The sequence below is a fragment of the Dromiciops gliroides genome, chromosome 1 (genome assembly GCF_019393635.1).
Source record: "Dromiciops gliroides isolate mDroGli1 chromosome 1, mDroGli1.pri, whole genome shotgun sequence".
Classification (NCBI taxonomy): Eukaryota; Metazoa; Chordata; class Mammalia; order Microbiotheria; family Microbiotheriidae; genus Dromiciops; species Dromiciops gliroides.
In genome coordinates this window covers 684871907-684899814 of record NC_057861.1, presented here as the reverse complement: position 1 = coordinate 684899814, position 27908 = coordinate 684871907, and the positions used below count along the sequence as shown (strand labels likewise).

Here is a 27908-nt window from a genome sequence, read left to right as displayed (position 1 = left end):
GAGGCCGCATTTGAACTCAGGTACTCCTGACTCCAGGGCCAGTGCTCTATCCACTGCAACACTTAGCTGCCCCAAAAGAGATTACTTTTTAAAAAGGTAAGACTACCTTAAGAGGAGAGGGTGGCCTGGAGTTGTGTCTTGGCTTGTGAAATTCGTCCAAGAGCAATTGCTTGATACACTTTGTTCAGGAATGGTAGCATGGATTTGATTACTGTTCCCAGGGCAAGACACAGAAAAGGGAGAGAGGAGACATGGTATAATGTACCACAACATAAGAGGGTAAGGGGCAGCTAGATGGCGCAGTGGATAGAGCACCGGCCCTGGAGTCAGGAGTACCTGAGTTCAAATCTGACCTCAGACACTTAACACTTACTAGCTGTGTGACCCTGGGCAAGTCACTTAACCCCAACTGCCTCACTTAAAAAAACAAAAAAAACATAAGAGGGTGCGTGTGGAGGGTCTGGGGTTTGCTAGATATGATGACCTATCACCAAACAGGAGCACAAGGTTCTGTGGGAGCTGGAGCATCAAGTTTGTAACAAAGAGGGATCAATGGGACCCAAGAGGTTTCTGGGCCCAGGACCAAAGAGAAAGCATTTTCATTACCCAAGAAAACTCAGTTGCATACAGGCATTAAGGCAGAAAAGCTTCTTCCTAAAGAGTCAAAGGTAATCCTTAATGTTGGTCTTTACCTCCAGAACATGTTCTCAGGGTATCTCCCTTCCCCCGCGTCTTGAGAAACGGGGAGAAAAAAGAACAACACTGAGCATTTTGCCCAAGAAATAAATCTCCGGGTCGTCTAACATCAAGCGTTTTAAGCGCAGGAGGAACATTCCCTCGGTCTGTTGGGGGGACACCCCACAGCAAGCTCTTGGGAAAACATGGACACTGATACGGTGTGTCCCAAAAGTCCTGGTGCACTCCCAAGCTATTCCATTGGAAACCGCACGAAGACTTTTGGGACATCCTGTACTAGTCTCTCCCCCCCCCCCCAATTTTCTAAACAAGGAGACCGAGTGCTTCATGAGGGGCAGAGGGTCATGCCCAAGGGGGTCACAGCTAACAAGTGGTAGAGGAAGCACTCCGACTATTTCCTTGGTTACCTCGGCCCTCGGAAGGAGAGCTTAGATTTCGGGTCCGCGGCTTCGCTCCGCCACTACAGCTGATTAACAGGGAAAAGAATGGACATTAAAAATAAAATAAAAAACAATACTTGAGACAGAGGCCCAAGGTCCAGGTTGGGACCTTCCTGGCACCAGACCAGGTGCTTCCTCAAGGCCTCAAACTGTCAGACGGAGGGAAAATGCAAACTTTTGTTACTCAGAGTAAGAAACGAACAACGATTACAGGTCAAGTATATTACTTTGGCACTTTTCTGGAAGTCGCACAATCTCGCAAGACAGAAGCTAGATCGGCTGGCGCAAGCGCAGTGGCACCGCTTTGGGGTCAAAGGGCGGGAAGCCTCTGGACTCCAGTGTCGCCTTGGCAACCGGCGGAACCCAGAGCTAGGCGCGCGCTTCCGGTGCGGGAAGCCGAGTCGGAGCGGAAAGGGGCCCGCCGCAGTGTAGCGAGCATCTGGGGCTCGCGGCTGCCACCACGGCGATATGAGGTTCCGGGCCAAGATCGTGGATTTGGGCTGCCTGAATCACTTCACCCGTGAGCGGCTCGCGCGCGGGGTGCGGGAGTGCGGCTGTGCCTAGGAGGCGTGGGGGTGGAAAACGCTCGTGCACGCCGGAAGTTTCGCAAGGATGGGGGCGGGGGGTGTCGTTCTCCTTATGGGAGCTTCGCTGGGTAGTCTGGTCAGCCAGACCACCAACTGCTATTTATTATGCGCTTGCTGTGTACCAGCTGCGGAGTTAGCTCCAGGGATGTACGAGAGAGCCCCTACCCCCAAGCGGGGGCCTCTCTCTTGGGGTGTGGTCGGGTCTCTGACCTCCCCTGGGGCATCTCCAGCCTTACCCTTGCCCTTCGCCATCCCCCGCCGTCCCAGGTGTCAGCAACACCATCTCCAAGCTGGCCAAGACGTGCACGCTGCGCCTCAGCCCCGACAAGCTCTACTTCATCCTGTCCGACAAAGTGGCCAATGGCGGGGTCAGCATGTGGTGCGAGCTGGGCCAGGTGAGGCCTCCCGCCCCGAATCCTTACCCCACAGACTCCCTCCCTTCCCCCCACGTGCCAGCCTAACTTTGTGTTCCTAGGGCAACTTCTTCGACGAATTTCAAATGGAAGGGGTCGCCGCGGATCACAATGAAATCTATTTAGAGCTGGCGCCGGAGAACTTATCCCGAGCCTTGAAAACGGCCCAGAATGCCAAAACAGTAAAGATCAAACTGACCAACAAGCACTGCCCCTGCCTCACCGTGGCCGTGGAGCTGGTGAGTTCCCAGAACTCTGGGGAAGGGCCCTTCTTTGCCACTTGGCCAGTGTTACCTTGTGTCTGCCATTCAATCCAACAAGCGTGTGTTGGGTTGCGCTAGGTGCTGGGCTTACGCAGACATACAGGAAACTGCTCCCACCCAAGAGAAATTTAAAATCGGCTGGAGAAAAACTGTACACACTGAGCACAAAAAACTGTATGCACTAAGTAATCCCTGGTGCCCTCAAGGGAGGGAGAGATGGACTTTTAGTTGAACAGAGCTTTCGACAAAACCAAGTTAGTAAGTCAAGAGTGGGAAATAAAATGTATTCCAGGTATAAAGAGCATCTAGTGTAAAAAGCTCTGATGAAATGTCATGTATGAGAGAAACAGCAAACAGGCTAAGATGACTAGAAGATAGCTCTGTGTGGAGTCAAATCATGTGTAATGGGTCCAGAAAGATAGTCTGGAACCAAACATTTTGTGTATGAAACTTTTACCTTTCTATTGAATTTAACATTGGATCATAGATTTAGAGTGGGTGAAAAGGGACTTTGGGGGTCATCAAATCCAACCCCCTCATTTGACAGATGAAGTAACTGAGGCCTAAAGATGTTAATTGACTTGCCCAGGGTTACACAGCTAGTGTTTCAAGGCAAGATTATAACCCTGTTCTTCCTGGCTTCTAGTCCCACCACACCATGCTACTGTTGTGAAAATTTTTTAAACTTCACATATCTTTAGGACATTAAAGTTTGCAGAATGATTTCTTCACAAAGGCTTTCCAAAGCAGATAGTACAGCTAATTATGCTCATTTTGCAAACTAAAACTTCAGAAGGTTAATTGACTTAGTCAAGTTCGCATACACTAGAAAGTTGCAATTGCAACCAGGTTCTCTGACTCCTGACTCAGTTCTTTTTTATTGCACCAAGCTTCCTCCCTAAAATTACTTACATGCTCCTGTAGGACCAGCATTCACATCTTATTTAATTTAATATCCCCACTGCCTTGGCCAAAATAGGGAGTTAAGTAGGTTTGTTGGATCTGAGAGTTAGAATTAACCAGAAAGATCAGACAATCGAACCCATTACCCAGGCAGGAGCCCCTTTTTACAACATTACCAAAATATGGTTATCTGTCTTCTGTTTAAAGACCTCAAGTAATACTAACTAATCAATAAACAAGCATTTATTAAGTTCTTACTTTGTAGCAGTTACTGCAAGTCAGTGGAGATACAAAGACAAAAGCAAAACAGTTCCTGCCCCACAAGGAGACAATTGTGTGTGTGTGTGTATACATACACACCTATAGGCACATATACACATACACACACATATATAATACAAGTCAAATCAGCTACAAAGTAACCTGAGGACATTGAGATGTATAGGGTGAGGGAGATGGAGTTCATTCCATTGTTAGACAGCTCTGATTGCTAGGAAGTTTTCTTCCAGAAATCTACCTTACTGCAATTTATATTGATTACTTTTAATTCTTTTCTTTGTGCTCAAGGAGACAGTCATCAGCATGTCCATTCTTTTCTCCAGCCAAAACATCCTGCAAAACATCCTTATTTCCTTGTACTGCTTGGATTTGAGTTCCCTTAATTATCTGGGTTGCCTTCTTTCTCTTTGATGTAGCTTTTCAGTATCTATTAAAAGTGTTGCCCAGAAATAAAAGCAACGTTTTAGAGGTGAGTTAATTAGCTCAGTATATAGTGAGATTATATCCTCCTTTGGTTTGAGTACAGTGTTTCAATTAAAAAACAAAACAAAACAAAAACAAAACCTTTTATTAAGTATTTCCTGAATTCAAGGTATCAAGCTAGGGATTCAAGGACAAAAATAAAAGGTATTCTTAATCTTGAAATCATATATATATGGAAGTAAGTAGAAAATATAGATAAAGTAAATACAAATTACTTGAGATGGGAAAGGGTAAAGAACAATCTTGTAAAGGAAAGATAAAACCTTGAAGGGAACTAGAGATTCTAAGAGGTGTTGGTGGAGAGAGAGATGATTCTAGACTTCAGGGAACAGCATAGTAGTAAGGGACAGAATGTATTGGGAACAGGGAGCAACAGGACAATTAGTTTGGTTGGCAAAGTAGAGTGTATGAGGGGGAGTAATAGGTTTTTAAAAATATATTTTTATTTAATTCATTAAATATTTCCCAATTACATTTTCAAAAAAATTACTAACATCTTTTTTTTTGGGGGGGGGGGCAAGGCAACGAGAGTTAAGTGACTTGCCCAGGGTCACAGAGCTAGTTAAGTGTCAAGTGTCTGAGGCCAGATTTGAACTCAGGTACTCCTGAATCCAGGGCCAGTGCTTTATCCACTTTGCCACTTAGCTGCCCCTAACATCTTTTAAAAAAAAAATTGAGTTCCAAATTATCTCCCTTCCTTTTACTTCTCCCATACCCCTTGAGAAGGCAATATGTTATAAATTATACATGTGAAATCATGTAAAAAACATTTCCCTATTAGCCATATCACAAAAAAACCCTCACAAAAATAAAGTGGAAAATCTCAGTTTTTTCAGTGATGAACTTAGAGTTCATCATTTCTTTTCCTGGAGGCAGATAGCAGTTTTCATCATGAATCCTTTGCAGTTGTCATGGATTATTGTCTTGATCAGAGTAGCCAAGTCTTTCATGATGGATCATCATTATTATATTGCTGTTACTGTGTACAGTGTTCTCCTGTTTCTGTTCATTTGACTTTGTATTATTTCATGTAAGACTTCTCAGGTTTTTCTGAAACCATCCTGTTTGTAATTTTTTATAGCACAATACAGTTCCATCACAATCATCTACCACATCTTGTTCAGCCATTGCTCATTTGATGGGCATCCCTTTAATTTCCAATTCTTTGCCTCCAAAAAAGAGCTCCTATAGATGTTTGTACAAATAAGTCCTCTCCTCCCCCCCCCCCCCCCGCCTTTTTTTTATCTCTTTGGGATACAGACCTACTAGTGGTATTGCTGGGTCAAAGAATATGTACAGGTTTTTAGCCCTTTGGGTATAGTTCCAAATTGTTCTACAGAATGATTGGACCAGTTCATAACTCTAACAGTTTATGAATGTCCCTATTTTTCCACATCTCCTCCAGTGTTTGTTGTTTCCCCATAACTGATGCAGGGTTGCCACAGACTTGTAATTTATGAAAAACACAGTATTTGCAAAGTGCAATAAAATGAGGTACGCCCATAGTGAAAACTTTCAGATATTATTAGCTTCAAACATCCCTGTGAAACATTTACTATTATCCTCAACATTTTAATAATAATAATAAAAAAAAACCTGAGGCACAAAGACATCATGAACTTAAAGAGTAACTTGAGAAATATCAATATAGGTTTGTTATTAGCAACTTTTCCCCTCTTATTCTCCAGATTTAGCACTTTTTATTGATAACATTAAAAATTTCCAACTGTGTGTTTTTCTTGGCAGCCATCTTTGTCAAGCAGTAGTAGGATTGTAACACATGACATTCCTGTAGGGGTTATTCCCAGAAAATTATGGACTGATTTCCGAGAGCCCACTGTACCAGACTTTGATGTAAGTAATTTTCTGGGGTCTTATTCTTAATTTAATTTTTATGTTATCCTCTAGCAGCATCAAGAATTTATATAGCATAACTCTTGAAAATTCTGTGGAGCTTGAAAAGAAAATGGGGATTAATCAGTTTCTGAAAGTAAAGGAGAAAATTATTTTAGTTAAACTTTATTTAAAAATAGAGTAAAGGGATATTGGAAGTTTTATACATTGCCTATTTAGAATGATAATAAAAACTCAAATTTATACAGTACTTTAATATTTAAAAGGTGTTTTACTCACAACAGTCCTTTGAGGCAGATAGTGAAGGTACTCATCTCAGGCTCAGAGTGGTTAAAGGATTTTCACAATACAACCCAGTAAGTATTAAAATTGAGATTTGACCAATAGTCTTCTCAGGCCTACTTCTGCTTTCCATTGCACCACAATACCACCATCGTTAAAAGGAGGAAACAGTATCTTTAGTATTAGTCCTTTTGTTGAGTAGAGTCCTAGAGGGACATACTTAAAGGTGTGTGACCCTTGGTAAATTTGGGGATCCACAAATATTGTTTCTTGACTCATTCCCTAAAATGATACCATGTTCATTATGTCTTTCTAATGTAGTAAAGCTTTGACCTCAGAAAACTTCTTGAATAAGTTATTTTATGCTAATCTACCCAAGCAACTAGAAATACCATAATAATGCCAAAAGGTTCATCTGTTTTAGGTCACTGTCCAGTTTACAAAAGGAAAGACATATAGCCTGGTTATAGTGGTTATTACTTTATTCACTAATATTGAAAGGTACCTGGGAACATTTATAAAGTTTTGTTTTATAGTCAAAGTAGATTTCTTAGGGATCTTCTGGTTAGAAAGAGTAGTATACCTCAAATGTTAAATATCCAGTACATGTGGTAAACTATTATGAATATAATAATACTATTTTACACAGGGAAAAACAGATTTTGAGATAGTTTCTTCACAGATAAGGCAATGATTCTTGAACTCTTCACACTTGATAATACACCAATTTGGATACAGAATAATATTTTAACTATTGCTACATCTATAAAAATGGGAAAATAATACATTGCCCCACAGAGAGCTTGTGTAGACTTTCAAGTAAATATGAATGATAATAATCACAAGGGATAGCATTTCATGGAGAACCTTTTGCTGAGAATGTTCTGTTTCCATTCTTGCAGCATACCTTAAACATAATGAATGCCTAAAGGGATTGCCAGTCTCTTAGGTAACCAAGGTGTAAGCAGTTGGTGCTTTACAATTTAATTCTGAAGCTTACATATGGAAAGAAGTGGAAATAAAGTTTTTTTCTTGTGGATTTTGAATAAAACAACAAAATGACATTTGAATTGTTATTGTTGTAAGGAAACAATCATATGGAAAAAATTGAGAAAAATTATAATTTATCCCTCCTCATAATTATTTCCTTTGGAGGACTATCCACAGGCAGAAGAATCATACTTTAGAGTCTTACCATTTTCTTTTTTCTTTGGTATCTGTAACTAAACACTTTTAAGTGTCTTTATAGGCACTAAGTTAGTTGACTAATTGTTTAAAGTGTATTCTCAAATTTGTCAATTTTTAGACTGCTAATTTTATTTTGTTAAAATTTGAGGTGCATATATGCTCTTTAACTCATATTCAGAAGGTAAATCTCCACTTAAGGTTGTAATTTTTCTTATTTACAAAAATATAAATCTTTGCTAAGGTATTAGGCAATTTATGGAAAGCATGTCAACTTTTAAAAGTATGTTTGTTAATAACAGTGATGGGATTGCATATTTCATTTCTGAGAAATGTGATTCATAAACATTTATTAAGCTTCTTATGATTGATTAATGAATGTTTTGAATGTCAATGTTAGAATAGAATTTCAAGTTAGATTTGGTTCCTTTCTGATATGCTTATGACCAAGATTAGGTGAAAATATGCAAATAAGTTGTTTCTTTTGGTATCTTTGTTATTACTAAAGCTTTTCCCATTTGAAATCCCTAGAGGCTTTATAAAGCTTACAAGCTTAGATGAGTTTTTCTTTTGTTGATATTTCAAAATTATTTATAGGTCAAAATATATAATGAAATAGTTGGTTATAGCAAAAACAAAACATGTTGGAGTTCTTTTAACCTTGAGATAGTCATTCGAAAAGGGTTCTAGACAGATAATTATGACGATTTTAGGTTTCTTTGAAATTATAGAAATTAGATATGACTAGAAAGTCTCCTTATAAAAGTTTAAAGATTTGGACTAGATGATCTCTCAGGTGATGATCCTCAGATTTATTTATCAAGCCCTACCCTCTCTTCTGACCTCCAGCTTCACTTCTCCAGTTGCCTGTTGGACATCTCAAACTGGGTATCTCTTAAATATCTTAAATTCAACAGGTCCAAAACCAAACTCATTATCTTTTCTTCTCAAGCCCTCCCCTCTTCTCCCTTCCTAATGACAGCCTAGGATACCACTATCCTCTGAGTCACCCAGGCTCAAAACCTTTATGCTGGCCTCGAGTATTCACTTTTCCTCACTCCACATATCCAATCAGTTGCCAGATATTGTCAGTTCTAACTTTTAAACATCATATATTTCCCCCTTTCTTTTCTGACACTCCCACTATCCTGCTGCAGGCTCATATCACCTCACTTGAACTATTACAGTAGCCTGCTGGTTGGTCTCCCTACCCCCAGTCTCTTCTCATTCCAATCCATCCTTCACTCGTTTGTCTAAATGATCTTTTTTGTGTGTAGGTGTGACTCCTCTATTCACTAAACATCAGTGGTTCCTTGTTAACTCCAAGAAAAAATAAAAAATCCTCTCTGACTTTTTAAAGACCTTCATAACCTGACCCCTTCCTACTTTTTCAGTCTTCTTACTGACTTCCTTGCTGTTCCTTACATGAAATATTCCCTACTCTGTTCATTTTCGCTGTCTGCCTCCCAAACCTAGAATTCTCTCTTCCCTCATTCTCATCTCTTGGCTTCCCTTACTTCTTTCTGGTCCCAGCTAAAGTCCCACCTTCAGCAAGAAACCTGTACCCCTTAATGTTAATAACTTTCCTCTGTGATCATCGCCAATTTATTCTGAATATATCTTCTTTTTACAAAATTGTTTACATGTTGTTTACCCCTTTAGACTGAGCTTTAGAGCAGGGACTGAAACAGTACATGGCAGATAGTAGATGCTTAACAAATTCTTGTTGATTACAAGATATGTATAGTTTAAATGGAAGGCGATCTCAGAAAGGAAAATCACTTACACTGGGTGAAACCAGGAAAGAGCTTTTGAAGGAAATTGAAATTTGAACCAAGTCTAAAATCTCTGTATGTTATTATAATTTACTATAGCTTATATGATTTTAATTCTTCTTGCTTATACATTGAATTTTTTTAGGTTAGTATATATTTACCAGTATTGAAGACTATGAAGAGTGTAGTGGAAAGAATGAAAAACATCAGCAGTCATGTTGTAAGTTATAATTCATCTAGAAGAATAGTTAATATACTTTTTGGGGGTGAATTTTACAGAGGCAATTGACATTACCTTTGAAAATTTATATAAATTAGGTTTATGTGTTTAGAAATATGCAATTTATATCATGTTTCTACATGTTCAAAGTTGCAACACAGTACATTGACTATTCCAGACCCATCAAAAGCCTGTGTTCAAGACTGAAATATTTTACAGCTATCCTTAATTACTTCTTACTGGTGCTTTTTACTTGGAATAAATGAAGTTTTGGAATGGAATAACTTGGGATAAGTTGATTAAGAGGGTGGTGTCAAAGAATGAGATTGAATTTCTATATCTGACTTATGAAACAAATATGACAAGGGGGTGAGGGCATCTATCAGATGTTGGAAAAAATATATTTGCCTATGGACTTGTGGATCTGGCCCAAGGGGACTTAAAACTAAAGATCGAATCTTGTACATCTGCTGATTCAGAAAATATCAGATATTACATAAGAACAGCAGTGGAAAAGCTAAGCAATTCACAGGAGGCAGTGTCTAAGAAGTGGCACAGTAATATGCCCTTTGTGTACACTTGTAGAATGTAATAAAGTGAACCAGAGAGCTTTACATAAAGAGGTAAATTTGACGTCATAGGTGTTACTGAGACTTGGCAAGATATGACTTATCACTAGATTATAGCAAGGAAGGAAATGTTCAGTCATTTTGGTTGTTTCTGACTTCTTGTGACCCCATTTGATGCTTTCTTGGCAAAGATACTGAAGTATTTTACCATTTCCTTTTCCAGCTCATTTTATAGATGAAGATACTGAGGCAAACAGGGTCAAGTGACTTGCCTAGGTTCACACAGCTAATAAATGTCTGAAATCAGATTTGAACCCAGGTCTTTCTATTTTGTTTTTTGTTTTTGTGTTTTTTGCAGGGCAGTGAGGGTTAAGTGACTTGCCCAGGGTCACACAACTAGTGTCAAGTGTCTGAGGCTGGATTTGAACTCAGGTCCTCCTGAATCCAAGGCCAGTGCTTTATCCACCGTGCCACCTAGCTGCCCCTCTGAACTCAGGTCTTTGTGATTCCAGGTGTGGTGCTCTGTCCACTGCCACCTAGCTGCCCAAGGAAGGAATAGATTATGTAAAGAATTTGGAGTAGTAGATATTAAGTGAGAAAATTAATTAACTGAAAGGGGAAATAGGATTAATGGATAGAAAAACAGAGACAATAGTAAAAATAGTAGTCTACTCTAGACTATCTAGCTAGAAGGAAGAAGTGGATCCATTCCATAATCACATCACAAAGTCAGCATCAGAGTAAAATCTACTTGGGATAGAGGAATTTAGCTACCTGAATATCTATCTACCTGAGCTCTCTGCCAAAAGCTGAGAAATTGATTAATTCTTAATTTGTCTTTCAGACAAATTAATGTTTTTAAGTTGGAAGAATTAATTAAAGCATTTATTGAGTGCTTGCTATGTGCATGACATCCGCTAGGTGCTGAGGATACAAGGACTGCCCTCAGGGTGGTTATATTCTTTAGACTTTTATTTTTTGTCTTGTTGATTGGTTTTATCAGGTGAGACAACATATATACATAGAAGTTTATACAAGCTAAGTACCAAATAATTTCATTGAGGAGGTCAGGAATGGCTTACTATAGAAGATGGTACTTAAGTGGAGCTTTGTAGGATGTTAGGGATTCTAAAAGGCTGGATGAGGGGAGTGAGGGGACCTAATTTTTTTTTTTGGGGGTGAGGCAGTTGGGGTTAAGTGACTTGCCCAGGGTCACACAGCTAGTAAGTGTTAAATGTCTGAGGCTGGATTTGAACTCAGGTACTCCTGACTCCAGGGCCGGTACTCTATCCACTGCACCACCTAGCTGCCCCCCAGGGGACCTCATTTTGACTAATATAGAGGAATTGGTGGCCAAAGAAGTGCTAAGAATCTTGAGTGGAAGAGTTCATACTGCCTAGAGTTTCTGATGTAATACAGGAAAGCTTAATGTATTCTGATATCCACCCTTGATTTTGGGAGAGAATATTTCAAAATTTCAGAGTTCATAGAAAGCACAGACAGGATCTCCTGGCCTAAAATTCTGCAGGGAAAGACAGTTTCAGAATAAAGGATAAAAGTTGATGACAAATACAAATTTTTCCATTAAGGTAGGAGGACAATTTCTTTTCTTTTTTTTACCTGTAAATTTTTTTTATTGTAGTGGAGTAAGATGCTGGACACAGTTTAAATGATTCCAGTTTTGTTGGAAACATCCAAAGCATCATAGTCTGAAGCCAGTCAGATATAGACCTTCTCTCTGTCAGGCTGGATCAGTGTGTTGACCTTGGCCACATCAGTGTCATAAAGCTTCTTTACCACTTGCTTGGTCTGATGCTTGTTAGCCTTGACATCCACGGTGAAGACAAGGGTGTTGTTGTCCTCTATTTTCTTCGTAGTAGACTCAGTGGTCAAGGAAAACTTAATGATGGCATACTGATTAAGCTTGTTTCTCTGAGGGGCACTTTTCCAAGGGTATTTGGGTTGCCTTTGAAGACTTAGAGTCTTGGGTTGCCATAAGGTGGGGGATGTTCGGATCTAATTCTTTTTGTGGCTATGGGCACCATTCAATAGAAAGCTAAATAAGAATGAGGGGGGCAACTAGGTGGTGCAGTGGATAAAGCACCAGCACTGAATTCATGAGTACCTGAGTTCAAATCCGGCCTCAGACACTTGACACTTACTAGCTGTGTGACCCTGGACAAGTCACTTAACCCTCATTGCCCAGCAAACAAAAACAAAAAAAACCAAACCAAACAATAAGAAGAGGGCAAAAGAACGGAATGGTTTTATAAGAGTGTCAGGAATTCTAAAGACCAGTGTAAATTATAGCTTGCAATAAATTCTTATGAAAAAGTGAAGATACATTTTAGTTATATTGGGGAAAGGAAGATCAGAGTAGTAGGAATAGGAGCTCTGCTGTGCTCATGCTTTCTCAGTTCTCACACTGCTTAGGGTAGAGGGAATAGAGATGATGGAAAAGGCAGGGTGAGCTTTGATTATGCTTTTGGTTTTCATACCAAAGAGAATCTTCAGACTAAAGTATAATATATAAGTGGCTAATAAAGATTTGAAACTCAGGTTTAGAGAGATGATAAAAGACTAGCTTTCCTTAGTGAGTTCCAGGTAACTAAGTAACCAGATAGACACCATCTCATTGTACTGCAAGAATTTGAGGATAGGACTAGGGTGCTCTGGCTACTGATTTTGAAAAGCTGTAAAGAATGAGAAAGGAATACTAGGAGTTAGAGATGAGAAAATATTCTTATTTTCATGAAGGGGCAAACTGTAGACAGCTAAGCTTGATTTAGATTCTTGACACAATTATAGATTTCATTATTCAAAGAATAATGAAATTATTTTGTTTTTTTTTTTTAGTTTGTGAGCTCATAGAAAGAAATAAAGATAACCTCTGTTAGTTGAGTGAGTTCTCTGCTTAGAGAAACACAGGGGTTTCTCCTTGGCTTTGTTCATTGTAATATTCTAAGCAGTCACTCAAATGAAGGCATGGTTGTCATACTTAGCAAATTTGTGAATAACATGAAGGTAAAAGTAATTAGGTAATAGATTGGAATCCCAAAAGAGCTTGCCAGGCTATAATGATGACCCATATTTCTATAGGACCTTTAGATTTATAGAGACAATAACCTCGTTATGTAGGTAATTAAAAAATATTATCACTTTTTGCAGATGAGGAAACTGGGGCTGAGGTAATTAATGATTTACTTGTGGTTACACAGTGTCAGCCAGGATTTGGACCCAGGTTTCCTAATTCTTTGTCCTAGGTTTTTTCTGTTACATTGTCAAATGTATGGGCCAGACCTAAGAAGATAAAATGTAATAGAGTTAAATATAGATTTCTGCACTTGGGATAAAAAAAAAAATGACTAATACAGGCAGGGGAGATATGGCTAGACAGCTTTTTACGTGGGTAGGAAATAGGGATTTTATTGTATACTAAATGTTATATATGCCAACATTAAGATAAGCCACCCAACAAAACTAATACAATAGAAACCCAGTTTACAAACAGAGAGATGATAGTCCTAATAACTTGCCTGGGCTAAACCATTTCTGAAATACTGTGTTCAGTTCTGGGCATTTTAGCAAGGAAACATTGAAAAACTGAGGGACTTCTCCAGAGGAGGACTTTAAATCATGCAATACATGAATCAATTGAAGGAACAGAGGATATTTAGCTGGAGACCAGAAAATGGTAGATTTCTTCAAGTATTTGAAGGTTTGTCTTATGAAAGAAAGGTTATAATTATTTTGGTTGGCCTCTAAAGACAGAGCTAAAAACAATAGGTAGAAGTTACTGTAAAAGTTATGGGCCTTGAGGCCCAGGAGAAAGTAAAAGAAAAGAGGGATGTGAGGAAGAGGGACTGGGTTTGGGATAAATATTTGTTTTCAGAAATGTTGAGTCTGATGTGTTAGCTTGCAGCACAGCTGGAGAGAACTATGTCTTGCCGAGCAATTTTGAAGTTGAGGTTCAGAGATCCGAAGAAATGTGAGGACTAAATACTATAGAGTTATTTTTACAGAGAGGATTGCTAAGTGGCTGTAAAGACTGAGATCATAAGGTAGAAAAACAAAAAGAAAAACAGCCCCTTTTGGTAGGGAGGAGAAAGAGAAGGCAGGGAATGTCAGATATGAAGTGGTTAGAAGGAGAAAATGAGAACAAAGTTGAGAAAAGAGAAAGTTTGTTTAAAAAGGGAATTGAGAGGGGCAGCTAGGTGGCACAGCCTATAGAGCACCAGCCCTGGAGTCAAGAGGACCTTAGTTCAAATTTGGCCTCAGACAGCTTACTAGCTGTGTGACCCTGGGCAAGTCACTTAACCTTAATTGCCTCACCAAAACAAAAAAGAACCACACACACAAAAAAAGGAATTGAGGGGAGTGTCACTAGCATCATGTAATAGAGCTGCAGATAAGTTCATAAAGATTAAGGCTAAGAGGATCTTCGGCTTTTAAAATTAAAAACAAGAGGGGGCGGCTAGGTGGCGCAGTGGACAAAGCACCGGCCCTGGATTCAGGAGTACCTAAGTTCAAATCCAGCCTCAGATACTTGACACTTACTAGCTGTGTGACCCTGGGCGAGTCACTTAACCCCCATTGCCCCGCAAAAACTAAAAAACCCCCCAAAACAAAAAAAAAAAAAACCCAAAAAAACAAGAAACGAAGTTTCGCTCAGTTAATCTAGGTACTCTGTTTTGAAACTTTCTGTTACTAAATTTTGTCATAGAATGACAAAAATGAAATGTTTTCCTTCCTGTGCTAGGACATGGTAAGCACAGCTTATAAAGATTAGAAAGATGGGACTTACCTTTTTTGGTCCTTAGTATGGTGCTTCTGTATCATTATAGTGAAATGGTGATTTATAGCCATTGTTAGGAATGAACAAGTTACATAATAAAGAGAAATAAGAGGTCTTTTGGCAGAATGAAATGCCAGGAAAGGGGAAAAGGAGACATGTATAATAAATAAAGGAAATGGTTTTAAGAGTAATATAAGGGACAAGCATTCCTTCCCTTTCCCACCCCTCCTCTTCCATACTCCTGGGTGTGTGTGTTTGTGTGTGTGTGTGTGAGAGAGAGAGAGAGAGGGAGGGAGGGAGCTAGGGAGGAAGGGAAGGAGGGATGGGAAGAGGGAGAGGGAGGAGAGGAAGAGGATGGGAGGATGTGCAAAAAAGATACGTGTAGATAGGAAGGTATAGCTTAAACTAGAAGGTGTTTTAATTGTTGTTGAATTATTTTTGTGATCATATCCTGCTATTGGACTATGGACATTGGGGTCAGTTAATAAGATTTTTGGCCTTTGACGTTATAATTAATTTTCTAGTATCTTAAATATTTTCCTAAAGCTTTTCTGCATTTGTTTTCAAACTCCATAGTTCATTTTTTCTCATGGAATTCTAAAACTTTTAAACTCCTTCTTTGCCAGTATATTGCCTTTTTATAAACCAGAAAAGTTCATTTTTGGTTGGTATCATATGTACTGGTTATGAGGCCTTGAATAAGTCATTTTGACTCCTCTAAGTGCCCCTTTGTAAGTTTCTGAGAGTATATATGACTTTTAACTGTTACCCATCTCTATTATTGGAGGTACCTTTCTCACTGTGAGTTTCCTACACCTATGAAATCAAAGGTCTACGAATGTGGAAAAAAATCCTACAAAGTTTAGGTCATTTCTCTGTAATTGTTTTTTGTTGGTTTTTTTTGGGTTTTTTTGGTGAGGCATTTGGGGTTAAGTGACTTGCCCAGGGTCACAAAGCTAGTAAGTGTTAAGTGTCTGAGGCCGGATTTGAACTCAGGTCCTCCTGAATCCGGGGCCAGTACTTTATCCACTGAGCCACATAGCTGCCCCTGTAATTGTTTTTTTTTACTCTTGTCAACTATGTATAAGCTCCCTGATAGTCAGTACCATACCTTAAAGCCACCACAGGGAGAGGCAGTGTGTTATAGTTTTTAAAAATTGGCTTTAGGGGGCAGCTAGGTGGCGCAGTGGATAGAGCACTGGCCCTGGATTCAGAAGGACCTGAGTTCAAACCTGAACTCAGACACTTGACACTCATTAACTGTGTGACCTTGGGCAAGTCACTTAACCCCCATTACTCTGCCCCCAACCCCCTCAAAAAAAGAAAGAAAGAAAAATAAGTTAAAAAAAAAATTGGCTTTAGCTTCATACCTAAGAGAGCCTGGTTTTAAATCCTGGTAATGTTTCATGTTTTTGCTAAGATGTTGGACAAGTAATTCAGTCTCTTTGAGTCTCAGCTTCTTGATTTGTAAAAGATGAATTTTGACTAGACTAAGATTTGTTTTTTAAATTTCTGTTATTTATTTTTATTCTGACCTATTCAACAAATAAATTTGGTTGTATAGTTGTTTTTTGTTTTTCATGTGTGAAAGAATAGCACAAGTGTCAGATTTCCTTTGGTCTTTTATAGATGCTGAGTGGGATATTGATTGGTTTCTAGCTATGCCTATAATTAGTATCACTATTAAAAAGCTATCTGGGGAGCAGCTGGGTGGCACAGAGGATAAATTGCTGGCCCCTGAGTTCAAATCTGGCCTCATACGTTTGATACTTACTGGCTGTGTGACCCTAGGCAAGTCATTTAATCCTCATTGCCCTGCAAAAAAAAAACAAACAAAAAGATAAATAAATTTAATTTAATTTTTAAAAAAAGCTTTCTGCCCTATTTTTGTTGAGCAATTAAGAGTTCCTTTGTTCCAGTGCATTTAAAGGTTGTCTTGAGTTTCCTTCACTCCTGTAAATCGAATTGAATCTAGTTAGAATTTTTTTTGGGGGGAGGGGTCTAATAGATTGTAATAGAATTTTTTCTAAGTCCTATCCTTTCCTTATTCCCCCCCAAAAGAAAAGTAGAAAACAGACTTCTTTAAGAATAAATGGGCCGACTGTTCATAGCTTTTCAACAATGTTATAAGATCATTCAAGTTTAACTACTGAAAGAAACCGCTACAGAATCTTTTCAGTCATAAATTATTCTCTGAATCTTTGCTCCCCTCTAGAATTGACAGATTTTGGGGGTTATGAGTAAATCATAGAATTTAGAGCTAGATAGGACCTTAATGATCATGAAATCCAACCACTTCCTTTTACAAACGAGGAAACTTAGGCCCAGAGAGGTTAATTACAGAGCTGGAAAATTCTGATCCTCCAACTTCATGTGCAGTTCTCTATCCTGCTAAACCATTCTTTCCCCCATAGCCTAGCTTCCTCGTCAGTAGCAGTAACTTGCCTTATAAATGCCTCTTTTATTTATCATCTCAAAAGCTTACTTTTACCATGTTTCTAAAATTGTTTTTTCCCATACTCATCGATTACAGATTTAAGTAATATATTCAAATCATAATTTATAGATTATTGAAGCAAATCTAAAAGGAGAAATGAACTTGAAAATAGAAACTGATTTAGTATGCATTACAACACATTTTAAAGATCTTGGAAATCCTCCATGGGGTAAGATTTCTGGTTTTTCTTTGACTTTGCTTTTGTTAAACTTAAAAATGATAGAACTTGTTGAGACCTTTAAATTTTAAATTGGAAATCTGGTTGATTACATTTTTTTAACTTGTAATGAGGGAGGGGAAGTGGAATAACTTGTATAATCATTCCAGTTTGAGGAAAAAATACATTGAATTATACGCTTTTTAATCTTAATTATCTAACCAGATAAATAATAAAAGAGGTGTTTTGATTCTTCTGGAAAAAATGTAGAATGGACTTGAAAAATTATTTTCTTTTCATCCTGCTCTTTCAGAATGATACTCCTTGTATAAGATACATATATTTATTTTGAACTAGATCTAGGATTTCATTAATGTAGAAAACTTCTCTTGTAGAAACTCCTTTTACCAATGCAAGTTGCCACCTGCTCTGCAGCATGTAGTCTTAGAAAATTGTCTGGGGGTACCAAGAAGTTAAGTGATTTACTCAAGTTACATAGGGCCTAATCACATAAATATTGACAAGATACTTAATGTAGTACTCAGTGGTTGAATCTACTGGTCAGTCATTTTTTTCCCTTAACTCAAAAGGTATTTGTTGAAGGAAATTGCATGATGGTTCATTCATTCAGATTATATGCTCCTTCAAAAACAGATCATATCTTTCATATTTCTCCCTTGATCCTAGTATGTTGTTTTGCATACAATTGGGACTCTATAAATGCTTATTGATTAGATGAAGGAATGCATTTCCAAGTAGTTATTATTCTTGTAAGGCAAGGATGAAGAGAAACACAAACACACATGGTACCCAAAAGAGTGATCATTATTCCATTTATCTATGTAAAAACTAGCCCTTTTGAACTGGAAAGACACCATGGTATGGTGCATAGAACAGCCTTGGAGGTAGGATAATTTGCGTTCAAACCATTCATCTTATACTTCCTGATTTTGTGACCTTGGGTAAGTCACTTAACCTTTTAGTGTTCTAGTTTAGTTTAGTTTTCTAAGACTCTTAAGTTACTGACTTGAATTGCTAGAGGGAGTTTCTTCTATAATAGTGGAATCACAGATCTAGTCCCTGTGCCTTTGAACATATTTAGCTTAGACTGTCCTGTAATAATCATTTTGTTTAAAGGTCTTGTCTATCATTGTAGCCTCTGAAGATGCTTCTCAAGATAGAGATTCAGAGAGCATGGCTGAAGCACGAATAGATATTAAGAAGCTTCTACAGTTTCTTGCAGGACAGCAAGTCAACCCAACAAAAGCATTATGTAGTAAGTTTGCTTCTTTATTCCATTTCTGTGTAATGTACTTTAAACAATGGTGGTCCAGACCACTTTTTAGAAAGTTCAGTAAAATCTCATCTATTTGGAATTCAACATTGTAGAAGAACCCTGGGGCAGCTAGGTGGTGCAGTGGATAGAGCATTGGCCCTGGATTCAGGAAGACCTGAGTTCGAATCTGGCCTCAGACACTCGACACTTACTAGCTGTGTGAACCTGGGCAAGTCACTTAACCCCAGTTGCCTCACCAAAAGAAAAAAAAAGAACCCTCAGCTTTCTGGAATGACTTTCATTTAAAAAGTTGGAATAGGGGATGGAGGAGGATCTTTTTGACAGCAAAACACTCATTGAGCCTCATTATACCTACATATAGTAGGCATGTAATGTTTGTTGAATGGACTGAATGTCTAGCAGCAGTAGGTGGCCATAGCAGATGAGAATCACAGAGGGTGCTGCTGTTGCAGTGAGGGGGGACATCAAAAGACAAGGATTATCTCACCTTGCCTATAAAGGATAGCTTTTCTGCATGAGAACTAAGGAATATGGAAGAAACAAAACTGGAGAGCTTGTTCGATCAGCAGTGGTCAGGGCAGACCACTGGCCTTTGTTACCATGGGGAGAAGAAAACCAGTGATGAAAACACAAACAATAGAACCAGGCTAGGGATTTGGAGGAAGGTAGAATGAAGAATAGGAGGAATGGCATTCCTAACCACTCTATGCACTAGTAACCTCTGACACTTTTAGGACTGTTCTACTGGAACAGCTGGAGTAGGAGAGGAGATGTAGCCCCCTGCATTGCCCTTGAAGGCATCAAATGTGCCACCATCTTTAGAGCTGTATGCATGATCCTAGGCAGACTTCCATTATAAATATTACAGTTGCATAAGACAGTGATCAATTAACCATAGTATCTGTTTGGTAGTATATACACACACACACACACACATATAAGCAAAACAGGATTAGATGTGTAAAAGCTGAATTATAATATGGATTCTTGCTTTTTGTTTTATTTTGTTGAAAGACAAAGGACAGAAATGCTAAAAGATTGTGCTAGTCTTAGGCAGTGGTTGTTTGTACCAACTCGAAAGAATTTAGTGCAAGAAAATGTTGGAGAATCAATATGTAATTTATCTCTTCTACCATGTATTGATATCAAGACTCAGGACTTGTATTCAGCTTAATTTAGGAGTCTTAGTTAACTGGGAAAGCACCTTGTGTTATGCACAGTTAAATTGATGTACTTAGATTGTGTTTTTTGTAATTGCATCATAGTGAAAAGATATGAAGGATGCCCTATTGTTGGCCTAGGGTTCACTACAAAAAAGAATAAATTTTATGAGCAAAACCAGTTAAATAATCTCAGTGTATTTTTAGGAGAGTAGTTTTGTTGTTTGAAGATGAGAGCATTAAAAAGCTACATAAAATTGCTTTTGATTTTGAAAGGTAAATTCTTGTAATTTTGTTACATTTTTTTAGGGAACTGATTTTGCATCAAAGGCTAATGAAACATGTTTTTCAATACTTGTCAATACTTGCCTTGACAGGTACCACTGAATTGGCCCCTTCTTGATTTTCTACTTTCACCTTGGGTTTAGGCAGAAATATGAAGGCTGGTTAAGTTCTTATATTCTAAAAATCTTCCGATTTCCATATAACAAATTCTTTGATTTAAAAATATCACTTTTCAGGGGCAGCTAGGTGGTGCAGTGGATAGAGCACCGGCCCTGGAGTCAGGAGGACCTGAGTTCAAATACGGCCTCAGACACTTAACACTTACTAGCTGTGTGACCCTGGGCAAGTCACTTAACCCCAATTGCCTCACCAAAAAAAAAATCGCTTTTCAAGGTTCTTAGCATTTTTTTGTATATCATGGACTCATTTGGCAGTCTGGTGATACATGTAATTATCATTCTCAGAATTTAAATAATTAAAGGAAGTACTAAATTTCATTTAAAGGTTAATGAAAATAAAGATTTAATTTTTCTGCCATCCAAGTTCATGGATTTCTCCCCGTCCTGAAAAATCTTATCCACAGATTCCCAAGCCTTAAGAACCCCGTGGTTTAGATTTTTGTACATTTGCATTTTGCTTATATAGCACAAGTTAATGCAAGAGCAGATCTTTTGAAAGCATTTATTTTAAACAAACAAAAAAAGGAAACTAAAATTTCATACCTTCAGTGGAAAATACTTTGATAATATTGTCTTAGCTGTGGATAACAGATACTATTTTCCTGCCTATAAACTGCATTATTTTTCCTAACAATATAGCACCTAGGAATATCTTACTATTTTTTTACCTGAGGAGCATATCTCCACATCACTGTTACCTCCCTGTCCCTCCAAAAAGAAAAAGGAAGGGAAAAAAATACCTATTGAAACTCTGGATTGGAGTTAAGAATATGAAATGTTATTCAAAAAGAGATTCCTCATGAAAATTGATAGACTTTGCAAGCACTTCAGTCTTATAACTAAAGATCTTTTTAATATTCCTTCTGCCTAGAGTTCTGCTCAGTCAGACATTAAAGAGGGAGTGAAGAAAATTGGGGCAGGGTGTGTCTTGTAATGTTGTTGATGTGGTATTTGTAAATCTTAGAGTAAATTCTCTCTAGATCACTCTGGCACAAGTTTTTAAAGTGGTGAAAGTGGGTGGGCACTGTGTCACAGATGTATAGTTTCTGATGCTGCTGATTTTCAGATCTACCTCTCTCGCTCCAGTCTATCTGTTGACCTCTGGTCTCAAGTCTCCTACTACATTTCACACATCTCAAATTAGATGTCCAGTAGACATTTTAAACTCGTTATTTCCAAAACAAGTCATTATCTTTCTCCCTAAAGCCTCCCTCCTCCTACCTTCTTTATTACCATAGAGCAGGATCCTTCAACTTTTTTCCACTCGTGACCCCTTTCTGCCAGAGAAATTTTTATGTGACCCCAGGTATATAGGTATATAAAATAGGTATACATAACCTTTTACTGTTGCCAAATTTTTCGTAATTCCCACACAACCCTATAGAGGTTACAACCCACAGTTTAAGAAGCTAGGCGGTAGAGAGCAACACCATTCTCCCAGCCCCTCAGGCTTGCAACCTAGAAATGATCATGGATTTTTCATTATTTCTCCCCCTCCCCTCCAACCCCCATATACAAGCTGTTGCTAAGGTCTGTGGATTTCACCTTTGATGCATCTATCAAATATACTCCCTTCTTTCCTCTGACCCTGTCACCACTCTAGTACTCTAGTTCAGGTCTTCATCACGTCATGCCTTGGTTATTGCAATAGACTGACAGTGAGTGACTCTGCCTGCTTCAAGTCTCTTCCCACTCCAGTCCATTCTCCATTTAGCCACTGAAATGATTGTTCTAAAATGCAGGTCACATCATGTTATTCTGCCTTACTTGGTAAACTTCAATGATTTCCTCTTGCCTCCAGGATCAAAAGCAAAATGCTGTTTGACAGTTAAAGCCCTTCATATTCTAGCCCCCTCCTCCCTACATTTTACTCCCTAACACCGATTACTTAATCCAGTGACAGTGGCCTCCTGGCTGTCCCATAGATAAGATGTTCTGACTTTCAGGTCTGAGCATTTTCTTTAGCTGTCTCCCATGCCTGATAGGCTCTCCTTTCTCCACTCCGACTACTGGCTTCTCTGTCGTCTTTTAAATCCCAACTAAAACCCCATCTTCTACAGGAGGCCTTTCTCAACCCCTCCTAATTCCAGTGCCTCCCCTCTTTTAATTATATACCATTTATCCTGTCTAGAACTTAACTTTGTATATGTTTGTTTGCATGTTGTCTCCCTCATTAGATTGCGAGCTCCTTGAGAACAAAGACTGTTTTGCTTCTGCTTCTTTTTCTTTTAATTCTTAGTACTCAGCACAGTATTTACACTTAGTAGGTGCTTAATAATTGTGAATTGATTGATGCTGGGAAGCTGGATTGATGGATGGACTGCTTGAGTTCAGGTTACAGTTCTGAGCTACAGTAGGGATACATTAAGTCTACATTAAGTCTGGCAACAGTATGCTGAGCCCCCAAAAGAGGAGAGCCACCAGACTGGCTAAGGAAAGGCAAAATGGCCCAGGTTGAAAAAATATGCAGGTTAAAGCTTCTGTGCAGTTCACTTTTGGGATTGGCCTCTGCACTGCAATCTCAGAAAAGCCAGCAATAATAAAGTAGTGAAAGTATCTCCCACTTATATCCTATGATATCTATTCTGCAGGGAATATCTTGTCTCCTTATGTCTTGTAAATAGCTTGTTTGCAAATATTTGTTTGCATGTGGTCTTCCCAATTAGATTGTAAGCTCCTTGAGGACAGGGACTGTTTTTTGCCTTTTGTTACACCTCCAGCACTTATCATGGTGCCTGGCACATAGTAAGTGCTTAATAAGTATTTATTTATTGAATGATTGATTATGGTTTGCTTTCTTATAAATATGGAATGAACACGTATCGCTCTGTGTATGTGGCCACCTTTTGCAAAATTAATTAGCAAATCAAAGTTTGAAACAAGCTTCTAGGTTTTCTCACTCTACAAATCATTAAATTTATGTCCCAAAAGTTCATCATCTAATGGTAAGCTTGCTAGTGATGGGCTTCTCCAAAATTAGCTAGGCTTTTCCTTGTAAAGTAGACATAGTCAGCCTCTCAGACCATATTTTACATCATAAGCAAGCCTGCCAAAACTTGTGTGCTGCTGACATAGCCTTTAAAAATGCAAGGTTCTCTCCATGCTATACTGAAGTAGGGAGAGAGTTCCAGGCATGGGGGAAAGCCAGTGAATACGTCCAGAATTGGGAGATGGAGTGATTTTAATGAGGAGCAGCAAAGAGGTCGCATCATTGGATCAAAGAGTACATGGAATGGGGGTGTGGGGGGGTAGAATATAAAGTGTAAGAAGACTGGAAAGATGATGGAACAGGGGCAGGTTATGAAGAACTTCAGATGCCAGACAGGACTTTAGATTTGATCCTGAAGGCATTAGGGAGTTATTTATTGAGTCGGGGGCAACATGGTTGGATCTGCATATAAGGAGGATCACTGTGACACATGAATGAAGGAAGAGTTATAGTGGGGAGAGACATTTAAGGCACTGCAGTAGTCTACTAATATAGGCTTGAGATGATGGGGACCTATAGGGGCAGCAGTGTCAGATTAGAGAAGGCACATTGGAGAGAGGTTGCTGTGGAGTTGTTTCTCAGTCGTGTCTAACTCTCCATGACCTCATTTGGGGTTTTCTTGGCAGTGATACTAGAGTGGTTGGCCACTTCCTTTTCTGGCTCATTTTACAGATGAGGAAACTGAGGCAAACAGGGCTCAGTGATTTGTCCTGGGTCACACAGCTTATTAAGTGTCTGAGGCCAAATTTGAACTCAACAAGATTCATCTTTCTGATTCCAAGGCAGGCACTCTATGTGGTCCACCACCTAGCTGCCTAGGACAGAGATTACAAAGGTAAAATCGATAAGCCTTGGCAAACATTGGATCTAGGGACTAAGAAAGTGAAGGGTCAAAGACCACACCTAGATTGTGAGTCTGAGTGACTAGGAGGATGGTGGCATCCTCAACAGTAACAGGGTGGTCATGAAGAGGGGAGGGTTTAGGGGGTAAGATGATGAGTTCATTTTTGCATATATTGAGTTTAAGCTATATGTAGGTCATTCTGTTTGAGATGTCCACTAGGCAATTGGTGAATAATCAGCATAGACATGAACTGACTCCAGGGGGCCTGATGAGATCACCAAGTGAAATAGTATAGAAGGAGAAGATTACTCAAGACAGACCTTTTGGGACCCTTATGGTTAGAGGGCATGACCTGGGTGAAGAAACAGTGAAGGAGACTGAAGAGCGGTTAGAGAGCTTGGAAGAGAACCAAGTGACAGTAGGTAGTGTCAGGAAAACTAGAGAAGAGGGTGTCAAGAAGAGGCTGGTTGACAGTGTCTGAGGCTACAGAGAGGTTGGGAAGGATGAGGAGTGAGAAAGGAACATTAGGTTTGGCAATTAGGATATTGTTAGTAACTGGATGAAACAATTTCAGTTGAATGATGAGTTTGGAAACCAGACTATAGAGTAAATAGAGAATGAGAGAAGTGGAGGCATTAATTATAGATCGCCTTCTCACGGAGTTCATTCAAGAAAAGGAAGAGAGATAGAGAATAATAGTTGGAATGACTGGATCGAGTGAGAGTTTTTTGAGGTTGGGAGTCACACGGGCATATTTGTAGGCAGTAAGGAACCAGCCAGTGGTCAGGGAGAGACTGAAGATAAGTGAGAGTGGGGATGATAGAGGGGGAAATCTATTAGAAAGATCAAGGATATAATGGAATCCTTTGTGCATGTTAGAGGACTTTGCCTTGACAAGGAGAAAGAACGTCTCTTCGTGTGAGACAAGAGTAAAGGAGGAGACAGTGGCAGAAGGTAGCTGGGTGATGTGAAAGGAGAGGAGGTGAATCGCTTCAAGTTTTTCAGTAAAATATGAGACAAGGTTCTCAGCTGAGAGGTTGGGGGTAGTGGGAGCCATGGGAGGTTTCCATCTTTATAAGAAAGAAGTAAATAACAAAAAAGCAACCTGGTGTCAGAAATTTTTTTAGATAAATTTTCAGGGTTCCTGCTAGACTCTATACTCATTCAGCCCTATGTCCTTCTAGCATAAAAGTAATTGTAGGGGGCAGCTAGGTGGCGCAGTGGATAAAGCACTGGCCCTGGATTCAGGAGGACCTGAGTTCAAATCTGGCCTCGGACACTTGACACTTACTAGCTGTGTGACCCTGGGCAAGTCACTTAACCCTCATTGCCCCACCAAAAAAAAAAAAAGAAGTAATTGTAGGTCTCAAAAAATGGCTGTAAAAAAATAGCTCATTTTCTGGGGCTTCAGTGTGGCTGAAATTTTACTGTATTTCAGCTAGATGAAGGCAGCAACTTGAATTCCTTAATAGCTGGAAGCCAGATGTATATTCCAATCTCAAATACTCTCATAAATAGTTTGACTTCTCTCCCAGTGGTGACATACATAATTTTTACTCCTACTTTAGGTTCATCATAAAAAGAACTTGGTGGCAAAGTTATTCATTTCCCTGACTACATTTCCGACTGTTTTCTGTTGTCTCTGCCTAGTATAGCACCATTGTAAGTTGAATTCTTTAGATGTTGAAACTTTTTTATTTAATTGACCATTAGCATGGCATAATGTAAGTTGTTGTTTGTCCTTCATTCTCAAAGAGGATCATGACAGATGTCATGACTTGCACTGAATAGAATTTAAGTGAGGAAGGGCCTTGCAAAGTCATCAGCCTCACTTTCTTCTCTAGGTCCATCTGGGTTCAGTGGCAAGATATATATCAGGACGATTGGAGATGGGCTCGAATGTTTAAGGCATTCGGGGTTAAGTGACTTGCCCAGGGTCACACAGCTAGTAAGTGTCTGAGGTAAGATTTGAGCTCAGGTCCTCCCAAGGTCAGGGCTAGTGTTTTATCCACTGCACAACCTAGCTGCCCACATAATGTATAGAGAACTGGCCATGGAGCTGGGAAAATATGGCTTCTTGTCCTGTGGTGTTACCATGGACAAGTTGAGCCTTCTGTTGATGACTTGGGGATAAATATCAGTCATTTTACTGTGATTTAATAAAGTGGCCCATTGCTTCTGTCACAGCCAGATGGTGCAGTGGATAGTGCCAAGCCCAGAGTCAGGAAGACCTGAGTTCAAATCGGGCCTCAGGTACTTGCTAGCTGTCAGACCTGGGACAAGTCATTTAACCCTGTTTGTCTTAGTTTGTCATCTGTAAAATGAGCTGAAGAAGGAAATGGCAAACCATTCCAGTATCTTTGCCAAGACAATCCTCAAATAGGGTCACAAAGAATGGGAGACAAATGCAGCAACTGGAGAACTATTACTGGCCCTCCTCCCAACCCCTAATATGTGTACACACATATACACTGTAGAACTGTCTTGTGGTTTGTGTGCTGTTACTGTGGCACAGTCATCCCCTTAGGAGTTATTAAACCTAGATAGTTGTTTGTTTTCCCAGATTGAAGAGCTGTCCTGTAATTAGGAACCTCTTCTCTCATACTATTGACTTTTTTTACTGAGCTTTTATAACTATTGCCACCCCATGAGAGTGTTCCTTTCCTTCTGTTCTGTTAATCACATAGTTAACAGTGTATTGGGTATAATCTTTGGTTCTTCCATTCTTCTTGGATAGCTTTGTCATTATTCATAGTTTAGAAATGGGACTACTGCTTCACTGACAGGTAGAGTTTTAATTTATATTTATTCACCTCAGGACTTAGTACATAAATTTTTCTTTTTAAATACTACTGGTATCTGAAATCTGACCGGATCAATGTCCTTATATTTTTCCTGCGCTATTACTAATTTATGACTAATCAAGACCAAATTATTTTTAAAAGTATATAATAATTCAGGTTCATTATTGTAAATGTCTGTTATTGTATTTTTTTGTATGTGGCTAGGCCCTTAGGAAGTACTTATTAATGTGGGAACATTTACGACTACATTACAGAGCTTCCCTGTGATTGGTGTGCTTTTAGTGTGGTATCTGGAAATAGATGCTATTGATCAATGTTTTTACTGCAGAACATTACTAAATATCACTTGTATTTGAAAGAAAGATGATTGCACCCTAGAGAAAGAATTTTTACTTAAAAGTAATGCTTTGGGGCGGCTAGGTGGTACAGTAGATAAAGCACCGGCCCTGGATTCAGGAGTACCTGAGTACAAATCTGGCCTCAGACAGTTGACACTTACCAGCTGTGTGACCCTGGGCAAGTCACTTAACCCCCATTGCCCCGCCAAAAAAGAAAGTAATGCTTCATTTGGGTGCAAGGTGTTTTAATACAAAGGGAAATATGTTAATGTTTGTACTTGAACAGTTCTTTAAAGTACTGCTTTTTTTCCCCCTTCCAGATATTGTGCATAACCGGATTGTTCACTTTATTTTGCTACATGAGGATGTTTCCCTTCAGTATTTCATTCCTGCGTTGTCATAAGAATTCAGCTGTTCAAGAGTTTTTGACAATCCAAAGAACTTTTCTATTAAAATTTCAAAAAGATGATGGGTTGATGTGTTGTATAAGCCTTTGGGCTGTATCTTCAGTATGGTAAACATCATGTAAAAGCAACTTGTCCTTTTTTTTCTTTTTTAATATGTTCATAGAATGTGCATTAGTGAAACATAATTGGATAAGCTATGTCTTTGTT

General features: G+C 39.0%; 2 protein-coding genes across 4 annotated transcripts in view; both read left to right on the top strand.

Annotated features, from left to right (window-relative positions):
- SUN3 (Sad1 and UNC84 domain containing 3) overlaps positions 1-1568 on the top strand; it is a 47340-nt gene extending 45772 nt beyond the window's left edge. Inside the window, exon 11 of the mRNA XM_044001128.1 lies at positions 1383-1568. Coding sequence (XP_043857063.1) covers positions 1383-1568 — 186 coding nt within the window. The remainder of the gene's footprint in view (positions 1-1382) is intronic.
- HUS1 (HUS1 checkpoint clamp component) lies at positions 1515-27829 on the top strand. 3 transcript variants are annotated; one of them, XR_006354112.1, is made up of 9 exons: positions 1515-1656; positions 1991-2118; positions 2199-2375; positions 5811-5918; positions 9306-9380; positions 17311-17410; positions 18555-18674; positions 25721-25814; positions 27615-27706. XR_006354112.1 is itself a non-coding variant. In XM_043976598.1 (8 exons), exons 1-8 carry the CDS (start codon positions 1605-1607, stop codon positions 27695-27697), a joined length of 843 nt encoding a protein of 280 aa, XP_043832533.1. In that variant the 5' UTR covers positions 1515-1604; the 3' UTR covers positions 27698-27829. The 3 variants fall into 3 exon arrangements, 2 of the variants coding, with proteins under 2 accessions (XP_043832533.1, XP_043832541.1); XM_043976598.1 differs by lacking the exon at positions 25721-25814 and having other exon boundaries at positions 27615-27829; XM_043976606.1 differs by lacking the exons at positions 9306-9380; positions 25721-25814 and having other exon boundaries at positions 27615-27829.
- Positions 27830-27908: the final 79 nt, after the last annotated feature.

Excerpts from the sequence above, each read along its gene's own strand:
- HUS1 (XM_043976598.1), top strand. The coding sequence starts at position 1,605 with ATGAGGTTCCGGGCCAAGATCGTGGATTTGGGCTGCCTGAATCACTTC. Across the intron at positions 1,657-1,990 it reads CTGCCTGAATCACTTCACCC|GTGTCAGCAACACCATCTCC; the intron begins GTGAGCGGCTCG and ends CCGCCGTCCCAG. Across the intron at positions 18,675-27,614 it reads CCCAACAAAAGCATTATGTA|ATATTGTGCATAACCGGATT; the intron begins GTAAGTTTGCTT and ends TCCCCCTTCCAG.